General features: G+C 34.8%; 4 protein-coding genes across 6 annotated transcripts; 3 read left to right on the forward strand and 1 right to left on the reverse strand.

Annotated features, from left to right (window-relative positions):
- The first annotated feature begins 343 nt into the window (after positions 1-343).
- LOC141717996 (mitogen-activated protein kinase 9-like) lies at positions 344-7365 on the forward strand. Its single transcript, XM_074520322.1, has 11 exons — positions 344-594; positions 1413-1821; positions 1916-2043; positions 2164-2223; positions 4139-4288; positions 4476-4631; positions 4760-4897; positions 4977-5050; positions 5600-5701; positions 6325-6490; positions 7045-7365. The coding sequence occupies exons 1-11, from the start codon at positions 577-579 to the stop codon at positions 7117-7119; spliced, it is 1476 nt and encodes a 491-aa protein (XP_074376423.1). The 5' UTR covers positions 344-576; the 3' UTR covers positions 7120-7365.
- A 903-nt stretch (positions 7366-8268) lies between these two features.
- Positions 8269-12020, forward strand: LOC141717997 (putative squamosa promoter-binding-like protein 19). 3 transcript variants are annotated; one of them, XM_074520325.1, is made up of 4 exons: positions 8269-8465; positions 8945-9421; positions 10118-10254; positions 11201-12020. In XM_074520325.1, exons 2-4 carry the CDS (start codon positions 9015-9017, stop codon positions 11791-11793), a joined length of 1137 nt encoding a protein of 378 aa, XP_074376426.1. In that variant the 5' UTR covers positions 8269-8465; positions 8945-9014; the 3' UTR covers positions 11794-12020. The 3 variants fall into 3 exon arrangements, with proteins under 3 accessions (XP_074376426.1, XP_074376425.1, XP_074376427.1); XM_074520326.1 differs by having other exon boundaries at positions 8271-8465; positions 9061-9421; XM_074520324.1 differs by having other exon boundaries at positions 8269-9421.
- Positions 12021-14322: 2302 nt separating this feature from the next.
- LOC141717999 (uncharacterized) lies at positions 14323-15275 on the forward strand. The gene has a single exon (XM_074520328.1). It carries the CDS (start codon positions 14759-14761, stop codon positions 14966-14968), a length of 210 nt encoding a protein of 69 aa, XP_074376429.1. The 5' UTR covers positions 14323-14758; the 3' UTR covers positions 14969-15275.
- A 2399-nt stretch (positions 15276-17674) lies between these two features.
- LOC141717998 (nuclear transport factor 2B-like) lies at positions 17675-20582 on the reverse strand. Its single transcript, XM_074520327.1, has 2 exons — positions 20209-20582; positions 17675-17909 (listed from the first exon to the last, which is right to left on the reverse strand). Exons 1-2 carry the CDS (start codon positions 20503-20505, stop codon positions 17835-17837), a joined length of 372 nt encoding a protein of 123 aa, XP_074376428.1. The 5' UTR covers positions 20506-20582; the 3' UTR covers positions 17675-17834.
- Positions 20583-25923: the final 5341 nt, after the last annotated feature.

The following is a 25923-nucleotide window of genomic DNA, read 5'->3' on the forward strand; positions in this document are numbered from 1 at the left end:
GGACCTGGATCCCGATAAGATAAATTCTATTTTTTTTAAAACGAATTTTCTAGTATCTGCCCAATCACATATACTAAAAATTCATGTGTGATTAGTTGTCAAAATTTTACTGGTGAAAAAAAAAATAATAATAAACCCCTGCGTAAAGAAAAATAGTCACCAATAAAATTTTGAGAACTTGTAAAATACCGATTCTTTATCGCGGGCGGTTGCCCCACACTTAAGAAAACCGATTTTTAAAATACAATGCTGATTTTGTTTTTTGGTAGGAATTCATTACTGATTTAAATACCATAACCCCCGTCCTGGCAACGTTCCATTTGTCCTTGACGTTGGTGCACGTCCCTGAGACAATCTCCGTGTGTATCGAACACGTGTATATACCCCCGCGAGCAATGCTACTATACTATTCATTTCATTGGTGTGGGAGATAAACTAGCTTCCTATTTCTTCTTCTTCTTCTTCTTCTTGTTTGGGCATATCAGTACCATCATTAATTTCACATCCTTATTATTCTTTCTTTCTTTCTTTTTATTAACATTTACATAGCTTTTTTGTAAGCAATTCTCCCTTTTCATGGATCCTCACAAAAAGGTACTACTTTTTTCTTCAATTTTTTTGCATATACATTCTGTTTTTCTTTTTTATAATGGGGTTTCCTTTTTCTTGAGTTAATTATAAATTATGTTTCTGCAAGTGGAGTATGTGTTTGTTTGCTTTATATTGGCTGCAATTACCCTTTAGATTTATGTGCCTGTTACTTACTTCTTTTATTTATTATGATATATGTTTTGATTCTTACGCTTTTACTTTGATATACATTGTTCTACATTTATATTAGCTTTCGTTATCTATCGAAGACTATCATCTGATATCTTATGGTTTTCGTCTTCTGTAATTACTAATTAAAGTCCTCCGTCCTCCTAGGTCTTCCAATGTTGCAATGAGTTGTATAAATTAGCAGTTTATTTGTTATTTACGTGTATTAAATTAAGGGGCGGATTTGTATTAAATTAGGAGTAAATGAGTAATAATTTTTTTTTTTTGGAGGAAATGGTTTGTATTGCATGTTTGCATTCACAACTCCTTTTCTCTTTTGATTTCTATCATTTTCTCTTTGAAATGACCCTTTTATGTATGTGCTATAAAAGCGGCTAGTGTTTTTATATGAGAAAACGGGTAAAAGGATATTCCACTCCCAAGAATTTACCTTTTCCAAATAAGAAATGAAGTAAGTTATTGACAAATCGAATGTATAGAGCATGAAATCTTCCCCAAAATTCACTCGAAAGACAGGGTACTATTTACTGCATAAATATATGTGTTATTCTCTTTGTCTCTGTTATATCTTCACAGTGTGTATACCAAATTAAGTAATATATGGTGATGCTTATAGATCTTTTTCTTTTCAGGGAGCATTGGACAAAGACTTCTTCACAGAGTATGGAGAGGCTAGCAGATACGTTCTTCAAGAAGTTATAGGCAAAGGTAGTTATGGTGTTGTGGGTGCTGCAACTGATACCCAAACTGGGGAAAAGGTAGCAATCAAGAAGATCCTCGATGTCTTTGAGCATGTCTCTGATGCCACAAGAATTCTAAGGGAAATTAAGCTGCTTCGACTGCTCAAACATCCAGATATTGTAGAAATAAAGCATATTATGCTGCCTCCTTCTCGAAGAGAGTTCAGGGACATCTATGTTGTTTTTGAATTGATGGAGTCTGATCTTCACCAAGTAATTAAGGCAAATGATGATCTAACACCCGAACATTATCAATTTTTCTTGTACCAACTTCTACGTGGCCTGAAGTATATACACACAGGTTAAATTTTATCATGTGTTTAATATCAATCCTTTCAAATATTATTCACAGACATACATCAACTAATTTTTTAAAATATATTATACCCTCACAGCCAACGTGTTTCATCGTGATTTAAAGCCAAAGAATATCCTTGCTAATGCTGACTGTAAGTTGAAAATTTGTGATTTTGGGCTTGCTCGTGTATCATTTAATGACGCTCCATCTGCTATATTCTGGACGGTACTTATCTTGCATTGCTTCTGGAACTATTGTAGTATAGTGCAGTATATTCGAGGCCGAGATCCTGTAGACAGACTTCTTAACTAATTAACTAATCATTTTTTCATTTGACTATTGAAGGACTATGTCGCTACTCGATGGTATCGTGCTCCAGAACTCTGTGGGTCCTTCTTCTCCAAGGTAAGCTGGATTTCATAGTGGTGATTAAAGTTCATTGCTTTTATACTAAAATATATACATATCTATCTATAAATAAACTATTGTTTGATTCCTGATTTTGTATTAATATGAGGTTATTTATACAAGAGCTAGTTTTAACTTCTTCACATAACATTGCAAGTTTTGCCTCTATTAATGATACAATGGACTTGCTCTACTATCAACTCTACTATGTGTTGAAGATTATGTACCCCATGCACAATGTTGGATTTGGTGTTAGCAAGAGAAGAATGGGATGTGTGAATGTCGGATTTGGTCTAAGTAGGAGAAAAATAGGGTTCGAGATTTTAGCTTTAAGCGATTTATTATCACTTCCTTCTTTTTGCTTCACTTGCACTTCCCAAATATTAGTGACTTGTATTTTCTTCTTCGGCATAAAGTCAGGTGCTAGGTACTGTACACATTAAACTCAAGATTCATAATGGATGCATTAATTTTCTGTGGTAAAAGAATAGACTTTTTAATTTGCAACTGCATATTAAGTGGGCTGAAGACTTGAAGTATTATTATAAGTACTTACTGTATGAAGTATGGACAGTAAAATTTTTCCATGTTATATGTTTATTAATGTCTTATCAATTTTGATCTGCTTTTTTACATGGAAAGGATAAAAATTTATAGCCTAGGTTTCCTTTGTACATTTAATAACTATAAAAGTGAAAAGGAGACATCTTAAAAGAACCAAACTATTATTTTACGGCCTATGTATGTAACATGTAACTATCTAGGTACCATACCTTTCACAACCAATTTTTAATTCATGTCAAATGGAGAGAGGAGGGAATACTCAGAACTCTGCGAAAAATTTCTGCTGGGGCTGGGGTCTCTGCAAAACAGTATTTTGATGGACTTTATTCTAATTTTTTTTGTTGAGGGCCAATTTCTTCAAATTTGATTTATAATGTAGCATATATTAAGTTAATTTGCCTACTATTCTGTTAAAAGTAGAGAGTTGGGTCTGGGATAAACATTCCTTTCAGGATAATCCGTGTTAGAGGAGAAATGTCAATTGGGCTTTACTTATTGTGCTTTTGTCATAAACTTGCTATTTACAGTAATAATGCTTGTTATAGAACTCGTACTTCTTTGTCTTTGAATTGCAATTTAAGAAATATACTGAGATCTGAGAAGAAGGTGTGACCAGCTAATTCTTTGACTATCTTAGCTCCTGATAGGACCCTTGCAGGTTATCTTGGATACTACCAGACCCTTCTCTTGCCCTCTAGATTAGTAGACAGCAGTACTATGGTTACCTTAATATTATTCTCTTTTTATTTGAGACCACAAATCACCTTCTTGCATTAACATAATTCTTGCAAGTCAAAAACTTGAGAGATTGTTTTTGTCACAATCTTCCGTATAAAAAAGATTATTCTCTGTAAGTTGTAAGAAATCCTGGATGTTGAGCTTGGTAAGTTATCTTAGAAAGAGGGTCTCGTATCAGAAAGCCAAGATAAAATTTCCATATACTCTCAGTTCGAAGTCTCCTAAGAAAAGGCGAGCGGAGATAACAATAGATAATGACCTGCAAAAGAGAGATAATCTTTTATCTAAAAGTGTAAACTTGGAGTACTGTAAAAGATCTGGATGGTGGGAATGATGCAGGCTTCTTGATGCAGTTACTCCTATGATATAAAATATTTAATGGCATGCTGCATAGGAACAGGTCAGACTTGTCTTACCTTGTTCCTCATTTGGTAATTAGTAGAATTAGAAATTGGGTTAGTTATCCTGTTACATGATAATTGTCTCTTTGTCCATTCAATGATATGTTTTGCAGTTCGCAACATGTTCATGAAGACATTACTACAGTTAGTAGATAGCTTATCTGTTACTTTAAACTATAATATGGATTTCTAAGATGTTTCTTTTGCAGTATACTCCTGCAATTGATATGTGGAGCATTGGATGCATATTCGCTGAGTTGCTTAATGGAAAACCATTATTTCCTGGAAAAAATGTTGTACATCAACTGGATCTGATGACTGATTTGCTAGGTACTCCTTCCCCAGAATCGATTGCAAGGGTAAGTTCCCTAGTTTCTTTATCCTTTTTCCGTCTTCAAGAAGATTCTCTCATCAGTTTTGAGCAAATGATTTCTTCTAACCTCCTTCCTTGTCTGCATAAATATTGACTAACCTAAGGGAACATACTGCCCCTGGGTTACATTAATAGTGTTTTTGTATTATATTAAATTTACATGTTATTTGTAGATTCGTAACGAAAAGGCAAGAAGGTATTTGAGTAGCATGCGCAAGAAACAGCCAGTTCCATTTACACAGAAGTTCCCTAATGTAGATGCTTCGGCACTTCGGCTGCTAGAACGCTTAATTGCCTTTGATCCCAAAGACCGACCATCTGCTGAAGAGGTAGCTATATGAGAACTAAACTACCAGTTTTGATGACATTTTTGATTTGGGGTCGCATGGGGGAACATATTGTAATCCTACTGATTAGAGGGCGTATGATACTTATACTTTTGGTTCTTCTTATTTAGGCACTAGCTGATCCTTACTTTCAAGGTTTGGCCAATGTGGACAGAGAGCCATCAACTAAACCTATATCAAAACTTGAATTTGAGTTTGAACGGAGGAAATTGGCAAAAGATGATGTCAGAGAGCTTATCTATCGAGAGGTTTGATCTCATCTTATAACCATTTTTTTGCTGATCATGCTAATTATGTATATTTATCAACAATTTATGAATTAAACAGATTCTTGAGTACCACCCACAAATGCTTAAGGAGTATCTTCGTGGGGGTGAGCAGACTAATTTCATGTACCCAAGGTCAGGCATTCGTTTTATTATCTTGACTACTAACTCTGTAAAGAAATTAGCAGTTTGTTAGTAATGAAGATCCCATCCATCTATCATATAATGATAATTTTGCACTAGGTTTTCATGCGTTATATGTTTAGTCATGTTTTTATATTACTAGAGTTTGTATTTTATCCTTGTTAGTTCATTCCTCAAGTTTGAGCTGCATATATTAGCTACTTACACATTTTAGCTGTATTACCTTTCAATGGGAGTAAAAGGTGAATTTTCTAACCGTTAAGCATAATAAGTGATCTCTGTGCGCCTGTCCTAATAATTAATCAAACACGGATGGACTTTATTTTCTGATAAATAATGCCATGAGAGTTAATCGAGGTGACATGCATTAAGCAGTGTCAAAATAATTGCCCAGGCTCATTAACTGCTTTTGCATGTTTTCTCGCACTTGTTTCTAGTGGTATTTTAGGCGTTACTATTTTGGGGAATTTGCTTTTCTTATTGAAGAATATATCACTGTACTCGGCTATTCACCATTTTTTATTGTTTCCTGTTGATTAGTGGTGTTGACCGGTTTAAGCGGCAGTTTGCACATCTTGAAGATAATCATGGGAAAGGGGATGGAAAAACTCCACTCCTAAGGCAGCATGCTTCTTTGCCTAGGTATGTTCACTACCATTTTTAATTGATAAGGAAGCTTCATGATCGAACTTGTTTGATTGAGAGTGTGAGACTGTGAGACAAGTGTTTCCATTGTTAATCTTTAGAGTTTAACAAATTCTTAATTGTTTAATTCAATCAATTTTAAAGTTGCCTGGACTCGGCTAGAAATGTCATAGATGGATAATGTCCAAGTGTTGCACTTGGAACTTCTTTAAAAAACATATAAGCTTGTTAGATAAAAAATGGTGTCCAACAAGGATACTTGAGGCAAAATGAAGAGTCGGGGTAACAAAGTTTAGAAGTCTATAATTTCTTTTCCTGGGCTAAAATAGTGAAATTATATATTTGTTTTTTAAAAAAAAAATTATAAAGTAACCTGTTGTATAACTCAAAAATCCAATCAGACTCGGAGAACTTGCAATTATTTCCGTGGTGAGAATTTAGTGGGAAGGAAGGGGTGGGGGAGTCTTTAAGTATAGGCTATACCTGGATTCTCAAACCTGTAAGTTTTTCTTGTTTGATAGATTCTGCACCTCTTGAATGTGGGTGGAACTTTATAATGTTTTATGGCACAAGATGCTCTTGGCATGATAGATTAATAACCCATCATGCTTTTTCCGCAGGGAGAGAGTTCCTGCGCCCAAAGATGAAAGTACTGCTGAAAATAATGATCAACCTGAGGGATCAGAAAATGCAAAAAAGCCAAACCACAGTGAGCATAGCTTGTTAAAGAGTGCCAGTATAAGTGGCTCCAAGTGTATAGGAGTTCAACCAAGAAAAGATACAGCAGTAAGTTATTATGCTTTCTGATAACATTTATATTTCTTTCTGATGACATATGTAGTGTTTCTAGTGAATATTAGATTTTATAAGTTGGAAGTAAGTATTGTAGCACAATAGTCTTGTCTTTTTCACCTTCCCTTCAAGGCAGATGACGATCAGCTTTATAAAGATGTGTTGCCACATTAATTTTCAGAAAGATGCTTTTTGAGTTATTACAAGAATTTATCGTTGGGATTGTTGCATTAGAATGTCCAGTTTTTAAGTGAAGTCAATAGACTGATGTAATCAGGTTAGGATTCTTAGAAGTGCAATATTGTATTCACTAACTTCTTTTTACTGATTTCAATACAAATTAGTAATCTTTTATTGAAATGTATCTTCTTCATGACACACAGCAACATTCTGATGCATTCAATAGTCCTGATTGACGTACCTAAAGAAGAAAAACAAACTAGTTTACTTAGATACAAGTACAAGTCAATGTAGCATATTTTAAAATATTTAGCTCGTTTCTTGCAAACCATTGTTTGTTACAGCTATTATCATGTAATATTTTACAGGAAGAAACAATTATCGAGCAACCTGAAGAAGATGCCGAAGGGTTGTCCCAAAAAGTGGCACAAGTCGTTTTATAATTTCAAACGAATAACTGGACCTACTCAGCTAATCGTACTTTCTCTCCGTTTCATGCAATCATCAGTCATTACTGGAGCTCTAGAATGACCCAAACATACATTTTCACGAAGCTGACTATAATTTGTACATTTAAACGCTGTCAGTAGATTTCAGTCTAGAAGTACTAATGTTCATCATCTTGTTTCAGGCTTAAAAATCAACATTAGGGACAGCTATTGCTTATATATAATATATATGATTTGTTATGTTTTGGATTTCAAGATTTAGGACGTAAATTTGCAATTCATTTGTCGATGCATGCACAGGAGAAGCTAAAAATATATTGTTTTATAAGGGGAAAAAATCTTTTCATTTTCTTTTAAAAACTTTGGTATGTATATGCTGTGCAGAAAAGTTATTAGTGTTGGTATATTGTAGTTGAAACATGTTTTGCACTGAAAACATTTTAATCAACCTAAATATTATAATCACCTGGGTAAAAACCCCACCTAACCAATTGAAGTGACGTACTTTTCTCCAAGGCATACTAAAATTATTATAGCGGAGTAGTAATAATACTTTGTAAGTAGTTGGTAACAAGTTTAGAGGAATTGGGTGACTGCATGAAGTGATGGTGAAATTTCAATATGTTGGTTTTAGACAAAATAAGATATTACATTATTTTTCTCTTAATGTGAACTTTATTATAGTTAGGAGAAAGAAGAATATTTCAGTATTATTCTGCCAAATTTTGTGAAGATATACGATTTAGTCAAGTTAGGTGCATGAAAGATAATTCCATGCAACTTAGCAAAAAAAGAAATACAAATTGTCCATGCACAAGAACTATTGTAGATTTGTTGTATTGATGAATAAGTATACATGTATATTTAGCAACCAGTCAGGAAACATCCACAAGTTTGATTGTTGAACAACTCCATTGTCTCAACTCAATTCTCAAAACCAGTTCTTGAAAATAAAATGGAAAAGCAAAGAGTATGAACAGTTAAAAATCCATAGCAAACCCCAACTTTTTCTTTTGACTTGAAAGTTGAAAGAAGTTTATCATCATCTCGTGCATTGCTTTTCTTTGATTCTCAATTTCTCATACCCCAGTGGGCACTATTATTAGTTTTCCCATTATAATACTACATACACTTGTCTATTTGTATTACTGTATATAAAACTCAAACACTGTATCTCAATGGAATACCCATTGACTCGTCTTTAAGGATTATTATACCATTTTTATTGTTTTTTTTTAATACTTGGGTGTGAATCCATGTCACTGACTGAGTTGCCAAAAGCCTGAGGCTCAAAAGTTAGCTGAGCTTCTTTCACCTTTTTTCTTCTACTTCAACTGTTTGTAAGTACAATCACTCACCCTTCTTTAATCTTATTGGTTTAGCTGCCAAAAATGGACTATTTCTAGTTGAATCCATGTTCATGAAAATATATCTTGCTTAGGTTTGATCTATGTATTTCGGATTACTTTAAGTTTCAATTAAATCTTTGGGTATTGTATTTATCATATCCTTTAAGCAGTGCTTTTGTTTTTAACCAAATTCATTGATTTCCAAGTAGTCAATATGTATGTTTAATACTGTTGCTTTGTTTGATGCATATAATCACATTTTTGTTGTGAGTGTAAGTTTTAGTATTTTAATTGTTGTGGGATCATATTTAGGAACTTTTCTTATATGGACAATTAGGTGATGTTCATTTCTTGGTTTTATATGTTTGGTCAATGAACATGTTTTTGATTTTACATATGTCTATTGGGGTTTTCTTTGGGAACTTGGCTATTAAAAGATTCTAAATTCATGTTTTGAATTGGTGAGATAGAGAGATCTGCTGGTCTTTTTTACTATATAGAGGAGAGTAGAAACCAAATATTTTACTTCTGAGAACTAGCATGGATTGGGTAGTTAAAGCATCTTCTTGGGATGTGGCTGGGTTAGGTGAAGACGACAACTCCCACTTTATTGCGCTAAGTGGATCTAGTAGCTTAGTTGGTGGGAAGAATGGAGGAGGTTTGCTAAATGATATGGGGTTAGGTAGATTAGAAGATTTGCAAGATGGATCCATGGACATAATAAAGGAGGGAGAGGGTTTAACATCAATGTTGTTACCTTCAGAAATGAAGAAGACACATGATCTAAGTTGCGTGAAAAAGGTACTGTGTTTAGTGGATGGGTGCTCGTCAGACCTCAGCAAGTGCAGGGAGTATCATCGGCGCCATAGAGTTTGTGAGCGTCACTCAAAGACCCCTGTTGTGATAATTAAAGGCAGAGAGCAACGATTCTGCCAGCAATGTAGCAGGTAAGACTTTTTGAGTGTTGAATTAAGCCATATATATTCTCCAGTTTCAGTTGTGCGGCTAACTTATATTCCATTTAGATATACTCCCTTCAAGTTTGTTCTGGACCAGTGTTGTTATTGTTGTTTTTCAAATGTTTCAACTGTGCAAAAGAAATATATAACAGCACGATTATCGCACTCATGGCTTTTCTCTGATTTAGGACCGTATCTAATTTTAAAGCCATTACAGCATTAAGTATTCACCTCAGAGGTCCATTTATATCCTTTCTCCAGTATTTCAACAACGGTGTCCGAAGTTAGTAAACAAAGCTGTAGACCCAGAGCTTTCTGCAATTAGGTATACATATTAGTTACATCAGTCATGCCTCAGTAGAAGTTAAAATACAACACTTGTGGATGTCATTTATGATACAGCAGAAATATAGGCTGCACACTGGTGTGCTATAAGCTTAAACAGTTAAACTTTTTACTGGAGTTCGATGTAGCCAAAAATTGTCAGACACAGTTTATGCAAATTTTATTTGGCATACTTGTCATTTGTCAACTTAATTCAAAATGCTAGAATGTGCATAAGTTCTTCCCTGCAATTAAGGTGTTACTTTCTTTATGTCACTCGTGCAGTTAAAGCTAAAATATTTTTTCAAATATATTAACTGTAGTCAAGTTTTGAGTTTCACTTTGATCTAATCTTTGTAGATTCCATTCTCTTGGGGAGTTTGATGATGTGAAGAGAAGTTGTAGAAAACGTCTTGATGGTCACAACCGCCGTCGAAGAAAGCCTCAGCAAGAGTCGCTGTACATGAGTTCGCAAAACTTCATATCAGATTACAGAGGTTTATTCTTTTATCAACATTTCTTATAAATATTCTCTTAGTTAAAACTTTTTTGGGGTGAAGTAGTCTCTTAACATGAACATTATTGTCAAATTGCCGGCATTATACTACTTTGAATAAAATCTAAAGAAGCATTGGTTGAGATAGTTTGCATTTATCTAAACTGGACAATAGGAATGCATTCATCATAACTTCAGAGAGTTTATGATAGACTTTTAGATGAAAAGATAAAATTGCAAAGCAGAGGAACTTAGTGACAAGTGATCATAAGTGAGACGAAAGGTTTACATTCCAAGCTATTATTCCTTCTTCTACAAAGGTAATCAGATATTTTCAAATGTTTTTGAAAAAGTTGAGTTATATGAAGTGTTTAAAATCTATCATCCCATATTACTGGCCCACTAGTCTACAGTAGTCCTGTACAAAGCCTCCTTCATCAGGACAGTCTAGGAGAAATCCAGATGTACGCAGTTTAAACCGTGACCTAGCGGACAACAAATAAACACCTGATTATTGGATAAGCATGACCTTCAAACAACACGAGGAAGGAAACATACATTTTATATTTTACTTGACTTTCTAGAAGTGAAAGATCTAGCATCATGATGAAGGAACCACAGATTATATGTATCAAGCAAATACTACTTATCGGTAACTGTTATTTTGCATATGTTGTAGTGTAAGAAGATACCTTAATAGGAAAATCTTTCTAGCGAAGGAAAAGTCTTAATGGCAGGAGCTTTGAGTTTTGTAGTCTTTTTGTTGGTACAGCTGTACTCTATAATCTGATATAAATATCTAATTGTACTTTCAAGTTTTAACTGTGAAATTATGTAATACCCTTATATTAATCAGTGTAGCATCTTCATTTTTTGCCTGTAGCAATTAAATCATCTCAAGGTCAAGCATAAGAGATTTTAAGTTGATGTATGTTTCAAAAATATAGGTGGGGGCTGGTTGCAGTTCAGTAGTCCACAAGCATATGGAAGTAGTACAACCTCCAACACTGGCATTAGTATAAGTTGGCCTACCAACAACAATCAAAGGTTGGAATCTAGCCTGAAAAAGGCTTTCAATGAAACAGAAAAAGAATTCTCATTCTTGACAGACACCAACTCTAGAAAGGGTATATACCAGAACCCAGAAGCTGCAAGCTCCCAAAAACTTGTCCACTCCAAAGGCACTTCTGCAAGCAATTGCAATAGCATCATTGTATCTGATAAATTGACACACTTGGAAGAATCCACGTGTGCTCTCTCTCTTCTGTCAACTAACAAAATTCAAGCTCCGAAAACTATGATGAACTCCTCTGCATACCAGCAGGATATATTCCAACAAATTCAGCCCACAGACATCAATCTGCAATTTAATGAAATTTACCCATACTCATATCCAAGAGTGATGGAGGATAAACCAATTGGTGCAGCTGCAAGAAATGAGGGCAGCAATGTTTTTGATTGCAGCAGCAATGGAATATCTCACCTGTGTTCCAACGAGCTGTATGAGCAAGGGCGTAACAATTCATTTCCTTGTAAGTAAGCTATAGTTTCTAGCTTGCTTCTCATTTTGTTGCAAGTGAGCTATCTACATTACAGTGTTACTGAACAAGGGGCATCGCGGCTTCCTTGTTTTTGTAGAAAGCCGCTAATAGTATTTTTTAGCTAAGAGTGTAAATGACATTGCGCCATAACCGCTAAAGGTCTTCTCAGTACTCAATTTGATTTTTTAAAATTTGAATAATTGTAATTGCACTTGATATAAAAATAGATATTAATGTTATGCGTTGCTGTAGTTCAATAACCTCAAAATGTCTCTTCACTAATATTGATGAGGCCAGGATTTGGAGATGTGTTGCTGCTTTAGGCTAACTATATATTACTTGTAGTTGTGGCTACAAATGTTTATGCGAGTCATCATTTGATGGAACTGTCTGTGTTGGTGGATTAATAGAAATGTCTTTTCTTAAAAGTGAAAAGATAAACACATTCATAAACTCAACAAGTTTATATGCTTCCTCAACTCCTCTGCCTCAAAGACTTGGTTTTAAACAAATCATCTTAAAAATGGATATGCGGGGTATCGAACACCGTACATCTTGCATGCAAAGCGAGCGCTCTACCATGTGAGCCGCATCCCCTACATATCTTTAAAGTTGAAAAACAAATATAAATCACATTTTATAGAAACAAGCCGAAGTTGCTGAATGTAACGACTAACAAATCCTTTGGTCTAGTTGTTGCGAAAATCAATGCAGATAAAATACAATGCATAACAATATATGCATACGTCATGTCAACCCCTCTTATCTTCTTCGTTCGATTTGTCTAATAGTAAGACTATACTATATAAACATAAATCATATGTAACATCAACCTTATCACCTTTACTACAAAAAAAAAAGAAAGAAAAAGAATGGTATCTCCAATATCATTACAACAACAAAAACAAGAAGATGATCAGAACCGCGTGTTTTACGAGTTATGTACCATGATTATCCACATTCTCGGATCACCCCCTCTTCCCATTCCTTTTCCGTCGCTGTCGTCGTCGCCGGCCACTTTTGCGTCGTTGTTCTTGGGTATATCGTTGGCTTTGATGGTGTTTGGGTCGGTTATCTTTTTGATTGGGTTGGTATTGTTGCCTTGTGTTGTTGGGCTGCTCATCTTGTTTTATTTCGTTGATGGTCTCTCTAATTTGTCCGCTTTGGGCCGGGCCTTTCTTTCTCCACCTTGTTCGTCCAAAGGTATGTTTTGTTCTGGGTTAAATTTTTGAGACTGTAGATTTTTATTTACAATTGTATTATATCTGCTGCTCACTATTAGATTATTAACAATATAATTGGACGGAAGGAGTACATTTTATGCTTGCTTTGTTGCACTGTGATATAAAACCTAAGCCTGCATGTACATGTACATGTACATCAACTTAGAAATAGGGATGATTCAATTTTTGCTAGCTACAAGATGAACCAAGACATAACAAAAATGAATATACAACTTATGCTTAGAAAAATTGAATTTTAGCCTAGATCCAAACCTCAATTTGTCCTGTTTTTACCAACTGAGCTAGTATGTATGTACCATATTAATTAAGAATGGATTAATGCTTGCTATAACCCCTTTGGTATAATGCTTGCTGGATATGCCCCCTGCTCCTTAGAAGAAGTTAGTTGTGCTGCTGAAACAAGATGCTTTGGGGGTAGTATATTTTGATATCGCAATTCACATGCTACAATATTATGCTTGCTTCATCCTATATCTCTTTCAGTTTAATCCTCTTCAAAGTTCATTCATACTAATTATATAATATAGTCTATACTATATTATTAAGAATTAACTAGAAACAGATTGAGTTTTCAGTTCAATCTTCTTTAAGCTGAAGCATCACACCTCCTCCAAGCCTTCAGAATGCATGTGTTATCCTTCATATCATTTTACATTGCTTCTGGTTCATACCTTTAAGTATCTGATATGTCTTTAGATGTTGAACCGAACCATGACTTTATAGGCCAATATTTTAACACTACTATGTTTTTCTTTATACAGCATGGAAACATTTATGAAGCTGAGACACCACATCAAGAGTCCAGAAATGGAGCTAGAAGATCATTTAGGACATAGGAGTAGGAGTAGTGTATTGCGACAACAATAAAATTTGTCAGTTATTAGGTAATGCATTTTTACCTTTAGTGCCAAACCCGGATATAGATTTAGATGAATATACATCATATTGTATTTTGTGTGTTGCTTACACGATTCTCCTTGGCATACGCATACAGCGAAAGAGATTTTTAAATATTTTTTAAGGTGTAATATGATGGAATATCATTTGGTTTCCACGAGATTTTGACAAACATGATGCTTGTTATTTTTTTGTTTGACCTATAAAGAAATGTTGGGCATAATTGGACTCACCTTGCATACAAGCAAATCTATCATACGAGTCAGTTACATATTTTGCCCAATACTGTATCATCTTAAACATCATAGTTACTACAGATCAATCTTATCATCATATATCATCATCTGTGACCATCTGTGCAGTGTGATGTACAAACCACCAGCAGCTGATAAAGGGAACTCAAGAGAGTCCGCGTTTTTAAACCTGGCTTTAGCACTTTCAACTTTACAGATACAAATGCTTTTAGCCAACTAATAGTTTATAGACATGATAAAGGGGGGGCAATGCATCAGTGAGTATTTATTGGATTTTTGTCAAGGGAGAAATAAAGTTCACTTGTTTATAACTCCATTAAGTAAAGTCCCATCCCCTTCAATGTATATACCTTTCCTCCCTTTTAATCCCACTTCCTTTATCTTGTCCTCAAGTTTAGCATCATCATATACCTTCTCCTTCTTCACTAAGAAAAACTAGCAAGTCTCTCCCTACATATACAGAAGCTCTATCACCTTTTATTGCTCAAGTCCCATAGACGCTTCGTTGTCTATTATCAATATCAGACTTAATCATAGATAAAAATATATATATATATATATAAAGACAAATGACTGATTGGGGACCAGTGGTGGTGGCAGTGGTGATGTTCATAGTATTATCACCGGGGTTGCTATTTCAGTTACCAGCAAGGAATAGGGTGATGGAATTCGGGAACATGTACACCAGTGGAATTTCCATCTTGGTACATGCTGTCTTATACTTTTGTATTTATACCATCTTGATTGTTGCTATTGGAATTCACATACGTACTCAATGATCCCTTGTCCATCACAACTACTATATTTATTATTACATCAATTGAGATATCTCTTCTCAACTTGTTGGTGTTTAAAGTTTCGCTGTATTTTCATTTACATGGTGCTGTATTCCCACCAGATTGGTTACTGCAATCCAAGGTATTATGGACACTCACAAAAATTATTTGTCATACTCTTGTTTGTAAATGCAACTACACTATGAAATCTGCAGAGCGCGCATACTTTCCTGAAATTTGCAATTCAAATGATCAGGGATCGCATTGTGAAAATTAATTTGTCTTTGCGATTCTGCTCTATTATTATTTTTTTGCTAGTTGATTCTGCTCTATTATGCTTCTTTAAGGTGGATAGATCAGTAGTGTTATACGATACACCACACATGATAAGTTAATAAGATTGGTTTTAGAATGTGTGAAACAAATTCTGTTGATATATGATAACAATCTGAATCATCATCATAGGGTAAGTGACAATCCTGAACAAGTTTTTTATGTAGGCATGACATGTTGCAGTCGAACAAGATGAATATAAAAAAACAGGACACCAAATTAGACTTAGAAAAAGTTGACCAACACGAAAACATTCTCAGATAAGGTAAGAGCAAACTAAACAGAAAGCAACTGAATGCACCAACATCAAATTACACACAACCCCGTTTGCAAAATAAACATGGGCTAACTTATGTAAATGTGGACATGGACAGCAAGAATAAGGACGGCATGAGAAAATGAGAGCGTGGACAGCGATGGACTTGCCGTTGGTGTTCATGCTCCCAAGCTCAAGCTGGCTTTTGGTTTCCTGGTAACTGGAACAGCATCCCAGGTTGCAAAAGTATAAATAGCAGCACTCCTATTAACATTGGCCCCCAATCAGCCATTTTTAATCTTCCAATTCCTCCTCTTTTTACCGATATTACTAAACAACCTTAGTTCAGTGCACGTAATTAAGACATGAGAGCTTCTCGGATCTTGACTTCAAACACAGAGACTCGAATAAGGACACTTCAAAGTTCAGACTAGGACTAATCATTTTGGGAGCACAACAACTTGTTGGCGGGCACTTCAAATATTCAATATTATAGAACGGACTTGCTTTATAATACCCATTTAAAATTTTGTTGGTGCAAGACAACACAGAAGGCTTGCAAGAAGAGACTTTGTTCAATGCTGAAACTCTTTTTAATTATTATCTTTATAAAGATGAGGGTAGATATCGCTTGCTTTTATATTTTAGTGGTTCAAAAGAATTGGCCAAAGGATCTACAATTACACCCGATATTTTGTACTTCAATGGTGTAAGAATATATTTTTGAATTTGTTTATGAAAATATTTATTAAAAATAAGCATTGAGTTATATCAGATATGATCAACTTATTAAAGTAGCCTCTTTTTTGTTTTTAATTCCCAAGAAACAATCCAAAGAAATGAAACCAGAACATAAACTATGAACTCGTTACTATGATCGAGCACCTTGCATCCGGACGACAACCACAACCATAGATGTAATATGAGTTCTTATCTCCCAAACAAATCGTGTTGGGTTGTACTACCACCATTACACTATGGGTGTGTTTGGTATTGCTGTTACACAGCAACAGCAGCTTTTCGCTGAAAATCAGTTAAAAAACTGTTTGGTAAAATTTAAAAGCTGTTTTTCTGAAAAGTGCTTTTGGCTTAAAAGCTGCTGTTAAAGAAAGCAAGTCCCCTCATGCTTTTAGAAAAAGCTGATTTTCAGCTGTTGCGGGAAGCAGATGTCTGCTTCTGATTTCACCATCAAACCTTACCAAAAGCATCATTATTTTTAATTTTTTGCATCAAAACATATACGAATCAAAAAAATTACCAAACAGTCATCTGATTTTTACAACAGCACTTTTTCCAGCAGAGCCAAACAGCACAGCAATTTTTAACAGCAATCCCAAACAGAGCCTATACCTCAGGACAGAAACATCTTGATTAGATTATGAGCACTATAGGTTTACCTCAGCCCATGGAAGGCCTTTCCAGATAAAAGACTGCCAAGTGCCACCAGAAGGATCTCTGTCCTTGAAACATGCCCAATTGAATTACAAGCTTGAAAAAATAGGAAATAAACCATCTAATTTTCCATGTACAACAGTGACAATCCCATACCAATTGGCAATGACGACAATAAGAAGAAAGACATTAAACAGAACAAGGGCTGAATGGGCATACTGACATTAAACATCAAGCCCTTACTCTAAAGTGTTATACTGCAGTAATTCAGGACAATCAAGCCACTGAGAGAGAAGGTTAATTTTGTATGTGATTGGTTCCCCCATTGCTATCTAGATTATCTACCATGGTTTACGGATACAACGAGAGCTGACAGCTACTCCACTCTGAAATTGTGCTAGAAAAAGATGATCCACACAGGTTGGATTCATAGTTCTTTTTTTTTTGGACTTGAGAGCAGATTTCTACTTATTTTTATTTTGTGATTGTCAGAAATATTGACCATAATTTAGTAGAGTTCATGGATAAGTATCATTATTACTATCTTAATGAAGTCCTAATCTCAGTCCTGATTTCTAGCGACATTGTTAGGCTTCAGGTCATTCTACCTCATTGGGCACTGTGTCATACATGCCAAACATTCAATGGTAATAAAGGAAAGCAACTAGCACAGTAGCAAGTGACAAATAGTTTAGGAGGTTTAGAAGTAACAGAATGTCACAAGTGACTAACAATAAGAGAATAGCTTGAATTTCAATGGAGAAAACATATTAATAGGAGAATCTTTGGCATTCCTCAATCATTTAAATGTATATAACCTTCCAGATAATTTCTTTAAGTACTGGACATGAATAAAGTAAATGTAAGATTCAGATGCATCCCTGAACTTCAAGCATAATTCAAGCGGAATATGTCATTGAACACATAGAAACTTCCTTGGGGCGTAGGCATTAAATGGAACATCTGTATCACAGAGTACATGTGTAATGAGAATTCGATGTATAATCCGATTAATAAAAAATCAAGTTATCATAACTTGAATAAGATGTTTCATCATTAATGAACTAGCATATGCATCTAGATAAACGTCATTGAAATATATATGAACCTTACAACAGTCAAAATTACATCAAGTAAAATATGCATATGGATAAGTTGTACTAAGGTAAGCAAATATAAAAAGGAATTCAACACCTCAAACCACAACAAATCCCTAGAAAATTTTAACTAGAGAGCCTTCAGTATGAGAAACTGAAGCTTTGATTTTAACTTGTAATAGACTCCTAATATCGTCATACTATTAGTTATCATGCATTAGACAATGCTTGTTATTTACCTAATATGTACAAAGACCAAACACCTTTAGAAATTAATGGGTCGATATGGGTACTTGTGACATACACACACAGTAGGAAATCAGATACATAATAGGTATGGTATGATTACATATATGTATTAATGAATGAAACAGCGATCACCTTGTAAATCACGCCTCTGATTGTCAGTTGAGACCCAAAAACAGTTCACTGAAGTTGGTGCAATTTTATAATGTATTGAATATAGATATGTAAGTATTAGAGCAGACTTCTTACCATCTGCTGGAATAGCTCAGTTGGTTAGAGCGTGTGGCTGTTAACCTCATACAAGTTCATAACTTTTTTTCCAGTGTAACAAGGCACCATTTGGTAGAAACAGTCATCAAGTTAAAAGAAAAATACAAGTGTTTGGTAAACATAATTTTAAATTGTTACTTGTTACAATTAATTTCAAGTTACAAATATCAAATTACAAATATCGTTTAAAAAATGTTTATATGAAAAATGTTACTGATATTTTGATAGAGTGATTTAAAAAAATTTATGTTAAGAACGCTAAAATATATAGGCAGGCAGGCATGCATGCATACTCAGTTGTCAATCATAACCAAAAATGGAAAAACTATTCATATCAAAGACTTAAATAAAAATAACAAATATATATGCAGGCATGCATGCATACTCAGTTGTCAATCTTAACCAAAAATGGAAAAACTATTCATATTAAAGACTTGCATAAAAATAACATACTCAAACATGTTATAAACAAATATGCACTCTTTTCTTCATTAAGGTAAAGGGCACTTGGTATGATACTTCAAAAAAATTACTACTGACAAGCCTATGAAATGTTCAAAAAAATTGCATTGAAGCATTGTAATAATTCGGCATGCAAAATGTATTAATAACAAACACACGGAGGAAAGGCCGCAACAAATCAAAGAGGTCTAAACTAATCAAGTTACTGCCAAATACAGAATACAGATACACTTCTAGAGTCTACTTATTCCATGTCAAGAAAAGCGCAGTATATGAAGTTTACAGAAAACTGACAGCACATTCATGATTCATATCAATCCAATTAAAAAATGACTACGAGAAAAGCACACAAAGCATCTCAAATAGAAAATTTGATAGTAGTGAACAAAAATTGGGTAAAACTGAAGATAAGAAAGCTGTAAGCCCCAAATCCCTTACTCTGCGAAAACAAGAAGCACTCTTGCACAATCCTAAGAGTTTGGACTTTGAGGCTCTTAACAACATATATAGAAAGTGCAGAACAGAACTTATAAGCATTTCAACAAAGACAAATTATTTAAACCACTACTACGCTATATACAAATACAATACAATACCACCTCCTTAAATTATCATAACACTTAAATCACAACTATAAAAAGTAGTCTTGAAATTATAGATGGTAGTTCAATTTATTTCTATAAGTTGTTACTAAGACAAAGTGCCTAAATTTTTGAAAAGGATCAGAGTAATTATAAACAGGAAGAAGATTGAATGTGGTACCTTACTGGAAAACTGAACATCCAAAATTAAACTAATGACAAAAAACAATTCAAACAAACTAAATTCGCGATGATGAAGGACTTACGGAGGAATCAATATCTTAAATAGGCAACAAGTACACAAGTCACGTGCATCCATCCATCTTCATTTTCTAGTTGTATTTGTTTCAAACATGCGCTAAAACTCGTAATTTGCAGCAATAATCACAAAAATAAGGAAAAGGGGCAGAAAACACACACATCAATAAACACAGAAACAATTCTCCATATTACAATCTAAAATTTACTACAGCCACATTCATAAAAATATATCTAAGGAATGTATAACAGTTGTCATCATAGTATAAAAACACAAAATTAACATATTGAACGCGTATTAAACGAAGCATAGGCTAGAGGGCAGCAAAAGGGTGTTTGATGAAAAACCTGACTGAACTTGAGACCGTGTTGTTCACCAGCAAGTTGAAGAGTACCGCTAACAAACACAAGCATACCAGCAGCGGGACCGGAAGGCTGACAATCAACAGTAGTGATAGTGTGTTTACACTGAGTAAAGGGAAGTGAAACTAATTTGGAAACTATATTAGTACTGCCCTGGATCTTCTGACCTTCGAAAGTCAACATAGAGTTGTCTTGGTATAAATTAGCTAAACCAGATCTGTCCATATCGAATGTTGAGTAGTAGTGCTCCACAAATGCCTTTGCTACTGCATCTGGATCCATCCTCTCTCCCAGGTTCTGTTTGTTTCTATTTATCCTCGTTTATTGGGAGTAAATACTACGCTAACAATGGTCAGGGTCGGGTGTCTAACAAAATCACTATATGTTATAATAAAAATATAATAATAATAAGTTTTGAGTTGAGCCAGAATCGAATTAGAAATTCAGAAATTATCGGACCTCACTAGATTTTATAAATTTTCAATACATTTATATATAACTTTTATGCCCCGAATCCTTTTGCTATATGAAAGAATAGTCCCCGATTCACCTCCGGTTTGAGAATAAATGATCTGGATATAGAGTGAGTTTGGGGAATATAAGAAAGTATACTATAAATTGAACTATTTATGTCTTACTTTCCTGGGGGGTTTTATACCCAAACTCACCATGAATGATCGTCCGTTATGTCTGAGTAAATAAGAGAAGTGAAATAGGGGCGTTATGGTTGGGGGGATCCCAACGGTGGGAAGATAATGGGCATCGGCCTCTAGAACTGTGTGGGCCTTCTGTAATATCCGGGATATATCGTGTGATTATTTTTGCTATTAACTAATTATTATGTGTGTTCAGTATCTATTCTGTGAGTTAATTGTTAAATGTTATCTGTACTTGGATATTCAAAAATAATATTAATTGAGTATTTTAATTTTTATATGTCCAAAATAAAACATAGATAATTGTCATATCTTCCTAATTAATTTTATAATAATTTATGGATTTATAAGAATCACATGAAATTTCTAAAATCTTTTTCCGAGTATTTAAAATCTATTTTATAAAAACGGGAACCAACCGACGTCACCCGTTGTTACGTTTTTGGAACCCGAAACTCTTCCGAGAACTCCTTCCTAACCTAATTGTAATATTCCGAGCATATTCCATGTTTCGACTTTTTCGATCCGGCGCACGGTTTGTTCTGCGCGGGTCCCGGCGCAACATTTTCGATACAATACTCGTTCCGATAAATCAATAAAACCCGTATTTTCGATAAACGGGAGCTTTTTATTAAACTATCCCAATTATCACTTCGTAATACGTGTAACCAGGCGCTGAGACCAAGACCGCAGTACAAATTGTACTGATTTGGATAATTATCCCGAAAACCGATACCGTTTGGATCAGTTTTTACAAATAAACGTACCGTTTTATATCCGGAATGATCCAACGGGATACTAATATTCCGTAAATATAAATAGCCTTTTTCCGTATTTTATTTCGTATCAAAATCATTTGCAGATAGTTAATTCTATAATTTTCAGAGAAAAACCCGAATTACATAAACTGTTCTAAGAATCAAATAGCAAAACGAAGGCGTTACCGATCTCTGTTTTCAAAGCTTGAGTAACCAAAACGAAGGATTTGAAGTGTTCTATCAGATTCTGAGCTTTGTTTCACTGCAGAATCAAAGGGTTATTTTCTGGAAATTTATTTATTTTCGAATTAAATTTATTAAAAATATGAATTTTTGTTCGGATGATTATTTGTATGATTTGATGATTGCATGTTGTAGAGCTTGTTTTCCTGATGATTTTGATATATTATACGTCTGATTTGGAGTTCAATAACATGTTCAAATTTGAGTTTGATTTTCGAATTTTAAAATTAGGGTTTATAACCCGTATGAATGTTCTTAATTGAAATTTGGGGGTTTTTTATTCTGAAATAGATTGATGTTGTGGTATAGTGTATTGTATTCTCTGTGAAATTTGCAATCTAGTCGTACAAGTTTCATGAATCAACGAGGTCTATAGAGAAGGGAGTTGTGTTTTGAAATTTACGTCGAACCCGCCGGATACCGGCGAGTTTCTTGATCCAATTCCGGCCAAGTCTGGGGTTATTGATGAATTTTGATTGCAGATATAGGTTCCTGGTGTTGTGTAGTTTAATTCTGGAGGTGATGGTGGTGGGAGGATGCCGGAGGTGAGTTCTCCGGCCACCCCCAATTTTCCGGCGACTGGAACTGCAAAATTGCAGTTTAGTCCCTGTATTTTTGAAGATGGTGAAGTTTAGTCCCTGTAGTTTGCAAAGTTTTCAAAAATAGGATTCTTGTTTATAAAATGTTTAAAAATCATATTTCCTATTTATTTTTATTATAAAAAAATTCATTTTTAATTTCTGAAAATTCTGAAAATTATTATTTTAATTCCGAAAATTATTTTTAATTTAAAAATAAATCTAAATTAATTAGTTAATTAATTTCAGTTAATTTTTAATTAATTAGTTGGTCAATTAATTCTAAAATTAATTGATTAATTGATTTAATTAATTATTAATTGATTTTAATCAATTATTTAATTAGATTTAATTATTTAAAAATGATTTAAAAATTCCGAAAAATAGTTTCGAGCTTTAAAATATTATTCTAAATTATTTCTAAAGCTCGATAATTAGTATAAAATTGTTTCGGAGCCAGAATTGGCCTACCGAACCCTGTTTATTAACCCGAAATTGATCCAATAACCCGTTTTAATTCCGAAAAATGTTTTAAAAATCATTTTAAATATCAGAAAGCCTATTTATGACCCGAGACTTCTTTATAAATAATATATCATTGATTACGTGATGTATTATGTGCTATATGTGACTTGTTGATTGACTATCGGTCTATATATACAGTGTTTACTTGATTATTGCATAACTTTCAATCCGTTAATCGGATTTGGGTAAAATGAAGGGTAGATAGAAGTATGTGTTGAATAGAACTCTATGAGTCGATTATTGATAGATGCTTATGATATGTGAGCAGAAGAGGTAAGGTGTAGGAAAGGGAAATAAGTAGTTGAGGAGTAAGACGATTGTGATTGGAAGCGAGTGCAGTGTAGTAAGCTAATACCAGGCAAGTGTTCTGAACTTTCTCGAGATATTGTAGTACTTGATAGTCTTATTGATATTGCAAGTGCTTTGAAGCACTGTACCCTAAACCTTAATTCCAGTTATTGATCTTGAGTCGTAACCTGATTCTTTCTATACCATTGATTGTTGTATACCCAAACACGAACCTCAAGTATACGATCCTACTCCACAAATACATACAAACTAAATATTAAACACTGAACCAGATTGCTTACACAATCAAATCTTTGTATTGTATGCTTTGAAAGAACAAATCCTTGAAACCCTGAAACATTGATTCCTTTGTTATCCAATTCTTTCATTACCCAGCATCCAAGCTTTGAAATTACCTTATTGATCCTTACAAGGATTGAAACTCTTTCATTGTTAAACACTCATTGTTGTTAATGATTCTGGTTATTGATTATTATTGCTTATTCTGTTATTATGTTAGAATTGGATTGTTTTTATAAAATTGTGGACCAGATTCGTGGTCAGACCATATAATGGTCAAGTTAGGCCAACGTGTGCCTTGGATCCAGTAGTTAGAGCAGTGTTGTGTGCTTTGCTCGGGGTTAGTGCGTGACTGATCAGCAGCCTAACCTTGGTTTTTAACATGAAAATATAATATCCAATTCTAAATCATAATCCATTGTTCACTTGATATCATAATCATGTTCACTTGATGATCATTATTCTCAGTTTTGTCATTGTGACTTACTGAGCTAGTTAGCTCATTTGTGTGATATTGTTTCTATTCTTTTCCAGTTAAGAAGGAACCAGTTGGTACAGCGGATCCCCAGTCCAGCACGAGAGCTAGGGGTTCAGGTTGATTGAGCTGAGCTAGTAGGCTTCTTTTGGGATAATTTAAGTCTGTAAAAGTTTGTAATAATGTTTAATACTCAATTTTGAGTTTGGAATAGTTGGGATTTGAATGGTATGTAATAAGTAGATGTGTGACTTGTGTGCATACTTTAACCTGTTGCGATCCGTGGTAGTTGGTAAATAGGGTCACTGCATATTACTGTTATCTTTATTATTGTTATAAGCAGGTTATAAATAAAGTGTGTGTGTGTGTGGACCCCAAACTTCTGACCCGGGTTTGGAGGGCGCCACAGGTTTGGTATCAGAGCTACAGGTTATAAGTTACTGACACAAGCCTAGGTTGACGAGAATGGGTAGAGGGTTAGGATTAGAAGTAAGGAATAGAAAGATAGAACGTCGAGAGGTTGAGTGCTTCGGTATATCAGGTATTAGTGTAATTCGCGTTATAGTTCGAGATTCTTATATTGCGATATGATTTCAGATAGCAGCGATGGCCGACTCTTTTATTCCCGTATCAGCTGATCACTCAGAGCCTTTAGTTGGAGTGCCGTCTTCGGATCCACGTCCTGTTGTTCCACTAGTGTTGGCTATATTACCTCCACTTGTGTTGCAGCCCGTACCATTGCAGGCTATTCCACCTCCAGGCATGAGGCCACCTGTCAGAGGACCCCCACCAGCTGATTCAGATTCCACTGGATATTCAGTTGTGAGTGCCCCATTCCAGTCTACATTGCCCCCAGTTCCTTATTACCGATATGAGGCCCTTCTATCGGAGCGTGATACCTTGTTGGCCCAGATCAGAGAGCTACAGCATATTATCAGGACTACAGATGTTGATCGTGGTGTGAGGGAGCTTCGAGAGGAGATTCATGTGACACGGAGGGTTCTGGAGGCTAGGCTACATGGAGCTACACTACCTGGCAGAGGCCCTGATGCACTGATGGGCTGGGCTACTGAGGTGATGGGGGACTTTGAGAGGCTGGCAGGACCAGAGTTTCCTTGGAGTTGAGCCAGAGATTCAGAGATGGAGATGTTGAGCAGTGTTGTTATGGTTATGTAGTACGTACAGTAGTGTGTAGTGTGTATCAGTAGACTTTTGAGTTGTCTTTATAGACTAGCTATGCTGACTAGTGAGTAGGTTGTTGTACCCTTTTGCTTTTACTTCCGAAGCGTCTTTACGCTTGTATTACCTAAAACTTTTGATCTATATATATCAGTACCTTTTTCCTTTCCAGCATTGTCATTTATTTTATTGCACCTGTTTTACCTTACCTTATCTATTGCACCAGTTATACCCCTGTGATACCATGTACCCTGTTTTCCATAACTGTTTATATTCTGTAAAGAAGGATGCAATTTACTTAGTTACAACTGTTTTCAAAAAGAGATATTTTTGTTTTGCAAAACTGTTTTTTTATGCAAAAGATTGATTCAAAAGCTAAATAAGTTGATTGATTCTTTACAGAAAATGCCTCCCAGAAGAAATACCCGCACCAACACCCAGAATGAAGAAACCAACAACAATAATAATAACAACCAAGATGATACAAATCCAAATGTGAACCCAGGACCCATGGACCCAGCCATAGCCCAGATTCTTCAAATCTTGGCCCAACAAACAGTTCACCTGGCACAACAACAACAAAGACAGACCAATCCCCAGGTAACTTTTAAAACTTTTCAGGCAATAAACCCACCAGAATTCAAGGGTTCCTTAGAGCCAATTGAAGCAAATGTTTGGTTAAAGGAAATAGAGAAGGC

Source organism: Apium graveolens, chromosome 4 (genome assembly GCF_009905375.1).
Source record: "Apium graveolens cultivar Ventura chromosome 4, ASM990537v1, whole genome shotgun sequence".
Lineage (NCBI taxonomy): Eukaryota > Viridiplantae > Streptophyta > Magnoliopsida > Apiales > Apiaceae > Apium > Apium graveolens.

Excerpts from the sequence above, each read along its gene's own strand:
- LOC141717997 (XM_074520324.1), top strand. The coding sequence starts at position 9,015 with ATGGATTGGGTAGTTAAAGCATCTTCTTGGGATGTGGCTGGGTTAGGT. Across the intron at positions 9,422-10,117 it reads TTCTGCCAGCAATGTAGCAG|ATTCCATTCTCTTGGGGAGT; the intron begins GTAAGACTTTTT and ends TAATCTTTGTAG. Across the intron at positions 10,255-11,200 it reads CTTCATATCAGATTACAGAG|GTGGGGGCTGGTTGCAGTTC; the intron begins GTTTATTCTTTT and ends TCAAAAATATAG.
- LOC141717999 (XM_074520328.1), top strand. The coding sequence starts at position 14,759 with ATGACTGATTGGGGACCAGTGGTGGTGGCAGTGGTGATGTTCATAGTA.
- LOC141717996 (XM_074520322.1), top strand. Across the intron at positions 1,822-1,915 it reads CCTGAAGTATATACACACAG|CCAACGTGTTTCATCGTGAT; the intron begins GTTAAATTTTAT and ends ATACCCTCACAG. Across the intron at positions 2,224-4,138 it reads GTGGGTCCTTCTTCTCCAAG|TATACTCCTGCAATTGATAT; the intron begins GTAAGCTGGATT and ends TTTCTTTTGCAG.
- LOC141717998 (XM_074520327.1), bottom strand. The coding sequence starts at position 20,505 with ATGGATCCAGATGCAGTAGCAAAGGCATTTGTGGAGCACTACTACTCA. Across the intron at positions 17,910-20,208 it reads ACGGTCTCAAGTTCAGTCAG|ATGTTCCATTTAATGCCTAC; the intron begins GTTTTTCATCAA and ends TCTGTGATACAG.